General features: G+C 41.6%; 1 protein-coding gene and 1 pseudogene across 1 annotated transcript in view; one reads left to right on the top strand and one right to left on the bottom strand.

Annotated features, from left to right (window-relative positions):
• The window catches only part of NUP160 (nucleoporin 160), a 40,502-nt gene extending 32,523 nt beyond the window's left edge, over nt 1-7,979 (bottom strand). The window contains exons 1-7 of the mRNA XM_037522256.2: nt 7,742-7,979; nt 7,370-7,475; nt 5,439-5,649; nt 4,513-4,735; nt 2,602-2,680; nt 1,969-2,083; nt 1,321-1,479 (exon numbers count right to left, since the gene is read on the bottom strand). Coding sequence (XP_037378153.1) covers nt 1,321-1,479; nt 1,969-2,083; nt 2,602-2,680; nt 4,513-4,735; nt 5,439-5,649; nt 7,370-7,475; nt 7,742-7,841 — 993 coding nt within the window. The 5' untranslated portion in view covers nt 7,842-7,979. The remainder of the gene's footprint in view (nt 1-1,320; nt 1,480-1,968; nt 2,084-2,601; nt 2,681-4,512; nt 4,736-5,438; nt 5,650-7,369; nt 7,476-7,741) is intronic.
• LOC119255285 (small nuclear ribonucleoprotein G-like) lies at nt 3,360-4,034 on the top strand (annotated as a pseudogene).
• Nucleotides 7,980-12,255: the final 4,276 nt, after the last annotated feature.

Raw genomic sequence — 12,255 nt, 5'->3', positions numbered from 1 at the left:
TAGTCAATCTTTATTGAAAATAAAATTCTATAGGGCCTCCCTGGTGGTGCAAGGGATTAAGACACAACCTATGAAGCTATCCACAGCCACTGCGGCACGAGTTCGATCCCCAGCCAGGGAGATAACCATGTGGCGTGGTAGACCTCTCCTGCCTTGTCCGCTGCACCCCTCAGCAGTGTATTTCAGTCAATCTGCCTGTTTTGTTCCCCACTCTGTCTCTGGTGAATCCTCTCACCCCCCCACAACTCTGGCCTGTGCCCCAGCTCTTGTATGCATAAATACATAAATCTTTTAAAAATAAAAATAAAACCCTATCAAGTAATACATGTTTAGTTTTTAACTCCACTGCCAAAATGAAAATTTTCAAACTCAGAAATATTTGATGGCTATTTTAATTAGGAGAGGAACTTCCTTAAAGGGCATTTATGAAAAATTCACAACTATCATCACACTCAATGGAAAAACACTAACAACTTTCTCCCTTAAATCAGGAATAAGACAGGGTTGTCAGCTCTTGCCACTTCGATTCAATAGAGCAATTAAGGTGGGAGAAAAGGCATCGAGATTGGAAAGGAAGTATAGACAGTCTTTATTTGCAGATGACATCATCTTGTATAAGAAAAGTCCTAAGAATTCTTCTGCAACAGAGTGCAAGGACCTACACAGGGTCAGAAGGGGCAGCCTGGAGTGGAGTATCTTAAGCCCAAGAGGAGTGAGGAGCACCCAGGTGGGGCGGTGGCCCAGCACCAGGAACCAGAGCTACAGCACTGAGAATGACAGATTATCCTTAACTAGCATGTTACTAGAATAATGTGTGTAAAGTGTGTGAACTCAGTAATCAGTCCAACACTATTAATGTACATAAAGCACTTGGCAAAGTGCCACACACAATACCCAACAAATTGCATTTATTACCACAATAACATTGCATGACCTCCTAAGTACCTCATCTCCATATAATAGCTAGTGTTTGGATGAACAAAATTATTTCTCAATGTCAACTCTTTACTCTCCTTGGGCTCTGACATTTCACAACTACTTAACACTTATAGCCCTTTTATAACCCCATTTTTCACCCGGACTTCCAAATTGGCCTTTTCTTGTTTAGCTTTGGTTTTCCTTTTATGTTCCTTAAAATCTCTACTTCCTGCCACCCTGGCTGCTGCTTCAGAGCTTTTACTTCACACATTAACACAAAGCTCACTATCTCTGTGGAAACCACATGTGAAATGTTTAGGTTGGTGTGAGAGCTTAAATAGACAGTTGCTTCTGCACAATGGAAAATACGGGACAATTTGACATGTGTGTCTCATTTCATACCTGTCCTCGTTTTGGTGCATGCATGTAAATCCCTAAGTAGAGCCCCATGGAAGGGGAATAAGCCAGTCGTAATTTGTGTCCAGTCCCAGCGGTGAGCCGAAGATCTTTATTCACAGGGACATACTCCAGCATGTCAGCTACCATCAAGCACATTTGGTCCTACCCAAAATAATAATTAGTGATAGGAAAGAACATTCAGGTTAGTAAAACAAATCCTTTTTCAAAGGATGCATATCTACCCTATGTAGTACTCCATCTAGTTTAATGGATAAAGAACTCAACAGGTTTTTTTTTGTTTTAAAGAGCTAAGATGAAAATAGCTCTTCAGTCTGATAAATATCATCATCTGCTCTTTTGTGAATCTTGATAACCATTTTACCAACTTGCATTTTAAAAACATATCTGTTCCTCTAAAGTGAAAGGTATACTCTGTACTATAGTTCAACTTTTCTGTAGGATTTATAATTTTCAAAATAAAGGCAATGTTAGGGGAGGAAGTAAAATTAAATAAACTGTCTGAATCTGGAAATACGCCCCTTAATTTGCAATCTAAGATATCTGGTAATTTTGAAGAGAAGCAAAGACTTATTTCACTTCTGTTACAATTCACAATCTTTAACTTAAAGTAACTACACATGTAGCATTTACCTTGTAAGACCACATTCGTAATTTATGATCCTGGCACAGAGCAAAGATAAAGGCATCATGCTCGACGCAATGCACAGCAAGGCTGAGGGGACGGTCTGAAGGCCCCTGATCACCTCTGAAAACATCAGGCCACGTTTTAGTTTTGATTTGCAAATCATTTGCGCTTCCAATTACAGCAATAAATAACAAATACACACTTCTAATCAACAAAAGGAGCAAGAGTTTATATGCTGTTTTAACTGCATTTTCCATTTGATTTGTAACAAATAATGATAAATTTTAAAAGTTCTGTAGGAATGGAATACTGTTTTCTTCCATGTCATTTTGCTCTAACCCTCAGAAACTCTCTACCTGTAAAACATTCAACATAGCTTTGGAACTCAGGGCAGAGCACTGGAATGCACTGTGAGGATATGCACAGTAAGTCAGTTTCTGCTATCAAGCTCTCCAACCACAGTGAAGATAGCTCTGGAGTGTTGCTCTCCTAGGATAGAATGTGATGTTGTTTACTCTTCTTTCTAGGATGATGCTCATCTGCCTTGGAGTTAGATGGGAAGCCCTAATGGATGCTGACCAGTGCAGAAAGGTTAAATTCATAGGGGCTCTGATTTATTTTTGCCAGACACCACTCACCTGATAGCTGTTGGCATCCAGCCTATTAGCAATCGTTGCATTACTGAACTCTGTTTCAGTTCCACAACTGACACCATCCCTACAAGATTGAAAACAGACCAATCATATCCAAGGCAACTCTTGATATTAGTGAAACCCAAAGGCAAGAATGATTTAAACAGTAATAATTATCAAATGACAAACACTTTTATACCAAGAAAGTTTTAGTATGTATCATCTCACACAATCACACTTAAATATTCTGAATCACTACTGGATCAATAAAATATCACCTTTATATTCCTAGGGCAAATTTTTGCCATTTATAAACAGAATCCACACTGCTGCTCAGAAGAATTACTTCATTCTTTCCAAGGAATTACTGGGTATCTTTTATGCGCCAGGCAGTTCTGGTGCTAAAAACACAGCAGTAAACAAAACAAGGAAGTAGTTTCAGGATAAATGAAAAACTTCTTGGCCTCACTGGTGGCGCAAGGGGTTCAGTCTCAGCATCATGAAGCAATCTGCAGCCACTGAAGCTGGGTTCGATCCCCAGCACAGCAGACATCTCCTTGTTTTGACAGCTGCTCCCCCCAGCAGCATATTCAGCCAATCTGCCTGTTCTGCTCCCTACTGTCTCTGGTGAATCCTATCACCACTCCACATCTCTGGCCTATACCCCAGCTCTTATATGTATAAATAAATCAAATCTTTGCGGGAGTGGTACGGAGGCCGCGGAATTCGTGTGGTGGCAGCTCTGAGCCTGGGGAGTAGACACCATGAGCAAAGCTTACCCTCCCGAGTAGAAAAAACTTATGGACGAAAAGTTATCATTGAAATTAAATGGTGGCACGGGCCTCCCCGGTGGCGCAACGGTTGAGCACTGGGTTGCGAAGCTGCCTGCAGCCTGTGCAACACAGGTTCGATCCCCAGCTGCTCCCCGGCCACCGGAGGAGGGTCCCAAATGGCGCGCAGACCTCTCCTGCCACCCGCTGCTCCCCTAAGCAGTGTACTTCGGTCCTTCTGCCTGCTCTGTGCCCTTCTCTGGCTCTGGTGAATTCTCTCACCCTCCCACGCTTCTGACTGTACCCAGAGCTTGTATAAATAAACAAACAAACAAACAAATAAATCTTAAAAAAAAAAAAAAGTTAATAGAGAGGAAAAGCGACAGGTCCCAGTGAGAACTAGGACACAGAAGATAAACGGACGACTCCAGCAAACTACCCGAAGAAGAAAGTTGCCATTAAAAAAAAAAAAAAAAAAGAAATTACATGGTGGCAGACATGTCCAAGGAATACTACGGGGATTTGATCCCTTTATGAATCTTGTGATAGATGAGTGTGTGGAGATGGCAACTAGTGGGCAACAGAACAATATTGGAATGGTGGTAATATGAGGAAAATAGTATCATCATGTTAGAAGCCTTGGAACAAGTATAAGCAGTGGCTGTGTTCGCCAGAGAAATAAGTTGCTTCGCCATGTCCACTTCCACAGCATCTTTTTACTATGATATAAAAATTGGGTCGTGTACATTTTGTTATTGAACTTTTTGTTAAATAAACTTTTGTAATAGTCAAAAAAAAATGAAATCAAATCTTTAAAGAATAAAACCACGGAAAAAGTTCTTGTCCTCATGTAACTCACACTGGGAGGGGAGAAGCAGAGACAGGTAACACATTAAGTAGCATGGTAATAAGTGGAGGAAAATAAGATGCCAAGTATAACGAATGCTGTGTAAATTTGAAAAGGATGCAGGGAAGGCCTTACTGAGGGGTCTCCGAGTAAATACCTGCAGGAGTTGAGGGAAGGAGACACAGTGGTAGCTGAGGAAGGATTCATGGGCATAAGCTCTGGATGATGGTTCAGACTTCTAAGTATGAATGCCAACATTCCTTGTGTAAAGTTCAATCCATGCTCAGTTCCCATTCTTACCTGGTATGTCATAAGGAGGTAGTTTAAGGACAAAGATTCCCCCAGATGCAGCTGGGAGGGCAAACAGAGCCTCCCCTTCATTGCTAAGCCAGGCTGCTGAGGTGGTGGAATTAGGGGCGAGTCCAGGTACTGTTGGAATCAATTGATAGTTGCAAGGGTCCCTGAAGTCAACTTTTCCAATGTCAGTGAATATCGATTGCATCTGACTTTCAATTACCAACTCCTGTGAAGTAATTAAAATCTGTTAAATCAAAATAAAATTTCTCTCTTGCTACAAAAGTTTTTAAAATAAAAAACCACGAAACTTAAAAAGAAAGCTTTATATATATACATTTTTTTTTACATCATTGTTCATTATCCTCTCCTCCAAATTTCCTTCAACTCCCCATAAAATTCCCACCACCAAGACACTGGTAAACCGTCACCATAGTCTTTTATGTTCTTCCCTCCCGTTTTGATCCTTCTCCCTCTCCCCCCACTACTGAATGTCTCCATTTAGTTTGCCTGCTAGTTTTTTCTCCCCCCCCCCATCCCTTGTATGGTTTCCCTATGTTCCTCCTATAAGTGAAGCCATTCGATATTTTTCTCTTTCCTTCTGACTTATTTCATTGAGCATAATCCCTTCCAGCTCCATTCATGTTGCAGCGAATGGCGTATCTTTCTTCATTGCTGAATAGCATTCTATTGTGTATATATACCATATCTTTTTGATCCAGTCATCTGTTTTGGGGCAGTTAGGTTGAGAAAGCTATTCTTTTTAATGAAAACTATTTTTCCAACCTAAAATATGTCTGATCATTACAGTTAGTTACTCAAAGTATGGTTGATGAAGGCCAATAAGGAATATAAATTTCTTTTAATTTCACTAAATTTGTGGGAGCAAGAGTAATTTGGGAAATAAAGGATATTACATTCAACCAACTTACACTTCTATACATCCGGGAAGGGTGTGGTAAAAGTAACCTGTGCACTGTTTGATTGGTTACTATCAAAATTATCACATGATTCTGAGTCTCAGAGACATGAACCCCTCCAGGTAGGAGGCTGCAATTTTGGAATCTGAGGCGAATTGCATTATTCAGCAAATTTATGTCCAGTGACTCCTCCACCAGCTCCAATGTGTCTCCAGAAGTCTTCCTATTAAAAAAAAGAGAACTTGTTAAAATGTTTATCTTTTCTTTCTTAAAGTATATGGGAATAGTTTCCAAGTGAACTCTCCCAAATCAGAAATTTTTTCTTGGTAAAGATTTTATTTATTTTTGTGTAGACTGGGGTGCAGGTCAGACTTGTGTGTGTGTGTGTGGGGGGGGGGTGTTGACAAGATTCACCAGAGACAAACTAAATGGGGAGCAGAACAGGTGGATTTACTGAAATATACTGCTAAAGGGAATAGAGAGTAAAACAGTAAAGGTCTGCTGCACGTATGTGGGTTAGCTCCCTGGTTGGGGATCGAACTCAGGCCACAGTAAGACTTAACCCCTGGCCACCGGAGAGGCCCCCAGTTAAAAAATTTTGGATAAATTCAAATCAATTTTAATATTTCAAACCACATTACATAGACTTACAAAACAGTATAATAGAAAACTCAAATCTTGTTATGATTCTCTGGAGGCATTTTCAAACTTAACTGTCTGTTTATTTAGAATATTCAATAACATTAAACTCTACTATAATGAAAACTAGCGCAATCCTTCACTCCCCATTTCTTATATTAGAATGTTGTCTCCTCACATATTACTACAGCATTAAATCAAAATACTCTTATTTAATGGGGGTACAACCCCTTCCATCACTTCTTCCAGCTATGAGACAGGGCCAGCTTTCAAGTTCAACTCTGTCATGTGGTAGCTTTAGTGCCATAAAAACTACCATGCTGGGAATGCCCTAACTTCGTATCACCTCATCCATGATTTTACAAGACTGTCTCCTTCCAGCAATTAAAGTCAATCTTTGGGTTTTCTAAAGTATATCCCTCCTGTATTCATCTCTCCATCTTCCTGAATCTTCCACTCACATTGAAATTTACGGGTCCCTGGCCTCTCCCTTTCCATTACCCTATTCCAGCCTCCATTCAACTATCACATTCTGTCCATACCCCTCCATGGCCAAGTTTCCTCAGTATCCTCGCCTTCATATTCTTCAATCTCTCCTCTTCTTACAAAGGTCACCATACCAATTCCAATAAACTCTCTTGACTTCTTAGCATTCTACATACATTATCATGCCCTTCCTTCTTGAAAGTCTCTTCTCTTGACTTCTATGATACTGCCTGCTCTTGGTTTTACTCCCACATTGCCAGGCACTCTTTCTTCTCCTCGACCTGATCCCAACATGTTAAATTTCCTCCAAACTTGATGCTGGGTGATCTCTGCTCAGTCTCCCAAGGCATGTCTTATTCACGCCCAAAGCTGTAAGCAACATTTGATGTCTGATGATTCTCCAGAGCAACCATGCTTCTCATAACTCATGGTAGGTTATTAGCACAATTTTCTGCATCCTCACTCCATCTCTCTGACCCCTAGCACTGAACTACTGTGCCTGATATGTAGAAACGCAAACATTTAGAATGAAGGAAGCTGTAAAGCACTAAAAAAACAAAATGGGTTCATGTCTAAAACTGGTCTTTCGGGGCTTTACTTCCTAAGCTACATTTCCTCTGCTTTTAGTGCTCCCAGGGAGGGTATCTCTCCTAAAATTCTGTCCCCTCTATTGTTTCTAAATTCAGGTATGAATAAAAAACAGTCTTCCTCTTTTTTTCTGTAGATTACCACTGAGGAGAACGACACTTTGGGGGCTTCACGAAAATTCAGACGCCAAACCCTGCTTTCCAGGGGGATTTGGCAAACACAACACTTACCAATGAATGAACCTGTTTCTGGTGATGGAGAACAACTTGCCACTTTCCACATAGTAGAAGCCTCCCGCGCTCTCACTGTATTTCACGGCCAAGGCACTTGAAGTCCCTGCAAAGGAGAGTGGTCAGCCTGCACACAAGATACTCCGGGGATGACAGGGACTGAGGATGCTAAGAAAGCAGAGGGGGACGCACTAACAATCCATACAGGAGAAGGGGAAGAACAGAGGCAGAAGTCAGGCACTAAGGAAGCTCTAATTCGGGGGTACAGGCATGTGGGTTTAGGAACATGAACTGGGCGTCAGAGATTTAGAGACCCAAGGGAGGAACCCGAGAAAAAAGGTCTGATCGCACCCTCCTTGGCTGCTTCCGTACCAACGCCGCAAACTGTAAATTCCCGAAAGTGCCTCGGCCTTTCGCGCTCAGCTCCGCTGAGCTCCACGAAGCTCCGTTCTATGGCTCCCGCCGCCGCCATCTTCGCGCCGCCGCCGCGAGGCCCGACGGGACGCGGGCAGGGCGGGGCGGCGCGTCACTTCCGGGAACGGGGCCAGCGGGGCGTGCACAGGTGAAGGATCGCCGCGCGGGAAGGGCGGGTGCGCCCCTCGCCACACGGCTTCCGCTGAGTCGGCTGGAGGAGGAGGAAGCCAGAGGGAAAGTGGCAGGAGCAGCTACCTCCACCTGGGTGGGGGGGCTTCACGTGCCGGCGGCGGCGCCCCGGGGGGCGGGGCCCTCTTCCCGGCGGCCTCTGCGCGGGGGGCGGGGCCGGATTTGTTTCCATTTTGAAAACGCCGGCGCGCGGCCGGCTGAGCCTCCCGGGCGGGGCCACGGGCGCCCCCTGCCGGAAGTCGGGTTTACGGTCATCCTGGCGGGGCTGCACTTGCCCGTCCACTTCAGCCCCGACTCCTTCAGAGGGGTAGGAGGCCGTGAAGGGCGGAGGGGCCTTGTGTTTTGTGTTGGAATATTTCCCAGAGGCTGTTCTTGTACAGTGGGACTGTGCTCTGTTAAACGTTGCTGCGGCAACCTGCTGAGATGACCTGGGTGCTGTTCTTTTACGGAAGGAATTTGCCCCTCATGCCACCCTGATCTGGATGTTTGGCAGCGTTTTTGGCTTTACCCACTTCATCTGGGGGCGAAAAAGATGCTCAGTGTTGAGGAAAACGGCAATTTTCAGGGGAAAGACTTTTTAAAATTAAAAAAAAAAGATAGTTAACCTTTGCTAAGTGCTTCTGTTACTGCTTGTTATTACCAGTGGCCTCACCCCTGGACCATCATTCTCTGATTCAGCCTCTTCTGACCACTCTCCCCTCTGTTTCTAGCGCACTCCTAGGACACTAACAGCAAAGAGTTCCTCCATCCCCCTACAACCCGTTGTTCTCACCACCTTTTCACTGTCTCACCTTCGTCAGGCCTTCATTTCCCGGTGCTGAACTAAGTCCACTCCAGAATATCCCAAGGACTGAGGACTGGCATGTCCTCCCTGAGTCAAAATTGGTTTCTGAATCCTGTGATCTGTGACCTTTGAGCCAATTAGTTCAGACTGATAATTTCTTAGATGCTTGCTTATCTCAGTGCTTTCCATCCACTGCATTTTTTCACTTCTATTTTCATGTATAAAAATAGAATGGTAATGCAATCAGTGTGCATATTGTCATGCTTTTTTTTTTTTTATAAAAGGCGATTGTTAAGTTTTTGGGGTAACTTAGAGTTTCCTAGGAATACAAGAATGACAGTTAAAAATTTTTGAAGTGTAATTATTGACTAGCATTACGTTAGTTTCAGGAGTACAACACAATGCTTCTATATTTGTACATTGTGAAGGGATCTCCATCAGTCTAGTTAACCTCCATCACCATATAACAAAGTTTTTTTCTTGTGATGAGAACTTTTAAGCTTTGTAGTCTTAGCGACTTTTGAATATCCAATGCAATATTTCTAACTACAGTCACCATGCTATGCATCCCCATGACTTATTTTATAACTGGACATTTGTACCTGCTTCACCCATCATGCCCCACCACCCCACTCCTCACCTCTGAGAACCACCAGTTTCTTCTCTTAAGTTTATCCTCAGCATCCATCAGAGTTCTTAGGATTTAGAAGTACCTAATCAGTGTTTGAAGGACTGAATAGATGAATGAATAAATGCACATATACTCCCTTAGAAAACTCAAATACCTTTTTAAAACTACTTATTTTATTGAGGTAACACTGGTTGATAATATTGTGTATGTTTTAGGGGTGTAGGTTCACACCTCTTCAAATGTATGTTTCCATCACCCCAAAGCACCAATAACCCTAATCTATAGTCTATCAAAGTCCATTGGGCCTCTCCCCCTTTTGTGTCCCATTCTCCACCTTCCCTCTCTGGTTACTTCAGTTCTGCAGTCAGATTTTTTGGGTTTGTTTTGGTTTAGTTCAAACACTTTTTTTTTTTTTTTAAAAAAGATTTATTTATTTATGCATAGAAGAACTGGGGTGTAGGCCAGACCGGGGGGACAGAGGGGTGAGAGGATTCACCAGAGACAAAGTGGAGAGCAGAACAAGCAGATCCACTGAAATTGTTATTACCAGTGGCCAGACAAGAGAGGTCTGCTGTGCCTTGTGGGTCAGCTCCCTGGCCAGGGATCAAATCCAGGCCACAGTGATGACAGCCTGAGACTTAACCCCTAGACCACTAGGGAGGCCCAGTTCAAAGACTTTTGAACTATTAATATGGTGTGTTTATGGTTATAGCATAAATGAAATCATAGTGCCATCTAGTGGTTAGATGATAATTTCATCTAGACAATGCAGATTACCTAGATTGTGTAACAATTTTTATTTACAGATATTTTCATAAGAAAAAATATTTTTATCGCTGGGCACTATAGTCTGAGAAGTTCTTGGTTTTCCAGATTACCACTAATGGGTAAATATAAGTGAACAGTGTTGTAAATTGGTCTTTAAAATAAAATTTCCTAAACTAATAATAGCTATTCCTTGAGAAAAGAATTAAATGGTTTAAATGAGTATTGGAAATAATGATTAATAAAGGTAAGTATGTGCTTGTCCTGCAGAACTCTTCAGAGACAATAATGTGAGAGTATGCTTTGCAGAACTCCCAGGAGAGCTTCTGCTGGATGTGTTTTCCAGAAAATATTTTGGGAAACACTGTTTTATTGTCATTTTCACCATATTTCAAAATATCTACTGGTACACAGTGTTTCCCTGACTACATATCTCTCTTTGACCTCCGTATTCATCTTCTAGACAAAGTTAACTCAAGAAGCATTGTAATAAGTCAGTAGTCATATCTTATATTCATAGAGCACTTAGGTTTTAGGTAATAATTTCTGTGATTGGAATTATTGTTTTTTCACCTTGATCACTTTTTATGTAATCTACTTTCTTCTGGGTTCTAGGTTCTTTTGGGTTCTACTTTCTTTTGGTTTCCTGCTGTTTGAACAGTTATTTACAATAACTGCTGTCAGCAGTGGCAGAAATGACTTAGAATATGGCCATATGCAAATGCCTAAGATTTTGTATATCTTTTAGTTTTTTATATTGCCTTTTTGCTTATGTGTTGCTGTATCAGTCATCACAACTAAATTTCAAATTCCTGGCAGAAGTTTCGCTAATTCTTTGGTGCTTGATTGCATGCCTGCATGTGCTAGGCTCCAAGGTTAGAAAGAGCCACAGAATGGGAATCCATGCAGTCCAGGGCCTTGCTGCTTCATTTTCTGTTGTCTCTCTAGTGTTCATACTGTGACTCACTGACTAGGTGTTCATTAAATATTTGTCACTCTGGTTTTGAGGTCCTCCTAATAGAGAAACAAAGAGGAATATAAGTAACTATAAATAGCATAATTATTATAAAAGAGAGAATAAGCATTCCAGTACAAAAGTCTCGAAGGCATGGAGACAACTGGGGTGACTGGTTGAGAATGTGTGATCATGTTGTAGAGAGCCTTTCCTTTCTTGCTGGAGAGTTTAGATTTACCTAAATATCTTTCCTTACACTCAGTGCTAAATAAAAAGCACTCAATGAATTTTTATTGTAGATATAGTATAGTATTTTCTTTTATCTCAAGTCAGACTTTGTAAACAGTGAAATTTTAAAGGTTGACTTGAGTATAAAGAGTCTTAACATGTGTGAACATGGGGGAACCTTGCTGAAAGAGAGTAGACCTCACTGTGAGGTTGGTAACTCATGGTGAAGGAAGCCGGGGTGATATTGTAGGTACTTAATTCCCCTGACATGTTGTTTGGAATTTTGAAGTTCTCTCCAGGAAGACTCCAGGGCAGAGCCCTACAGGAAACGTTTCTTTAAAAAGCAAAAGTGAAGTCCTTCGGTAGACTTTTCACTTCTCTTTTTATTATTCTTTCTATCTGCTTAGAAAACCACCACAACTTCAGACATCAGGGCCCTCTAATAGGAGGGCCTGAAAGCCCAGAATTGTCCAGACCTGACCCTCCTGGGCTTTGGGCTTATCCTTTTGGACTATATGCCATTCATGGAATACTTTTCAAAAATTTTAATTTGTTGTGATTCATTGCATGCTTAATTAAATGTTACTTTTATATCCTTGTATGAACTCGCACATAATTCACAAAATCAGGGAAATAATTCTGTGTTTGAACCAATAGGTCCTGAGTTTTGCTTCTAAAAATTTACATGCTAAATGTATCAAAAGCTGCTTTGGTATGATGTGATGTGGATTCATACTGAGGTGCGGATCACGTTTAAAAGCTTACTAAATTACTCTTTCCAGAGCTGTGGGTATTGCATCATGCATTGGCTTCACCCACAGGACGTTACCATTCTTCACTTGCTTGCTCATCTTGCTCATCAGTTGCATTTTCCTTTTTTCTTCTTTTATTTTTTTAAAGATTTATTTATTTATGCATAC

Source organism: Talpa occidentalis, unplaced genomic scaffold (genome assembly GCF_014898055.3).
Source record: "Talpa occidentalis isolate TD23 unplaced genomic scaffold, MPIMG_talOcc4v2.1 talOcc4.3, whole genome shotgun sequence".
NCBI classification, from domain to species: Eukaryota; Metazoa; Chordata; class Mammalia; order Eulipotyphla; family Talpidae; genus Talpa; species Talpa occidentalis.
This window is presented reverse-complemented; position numbering and strand designations above follow the sequence as displayed.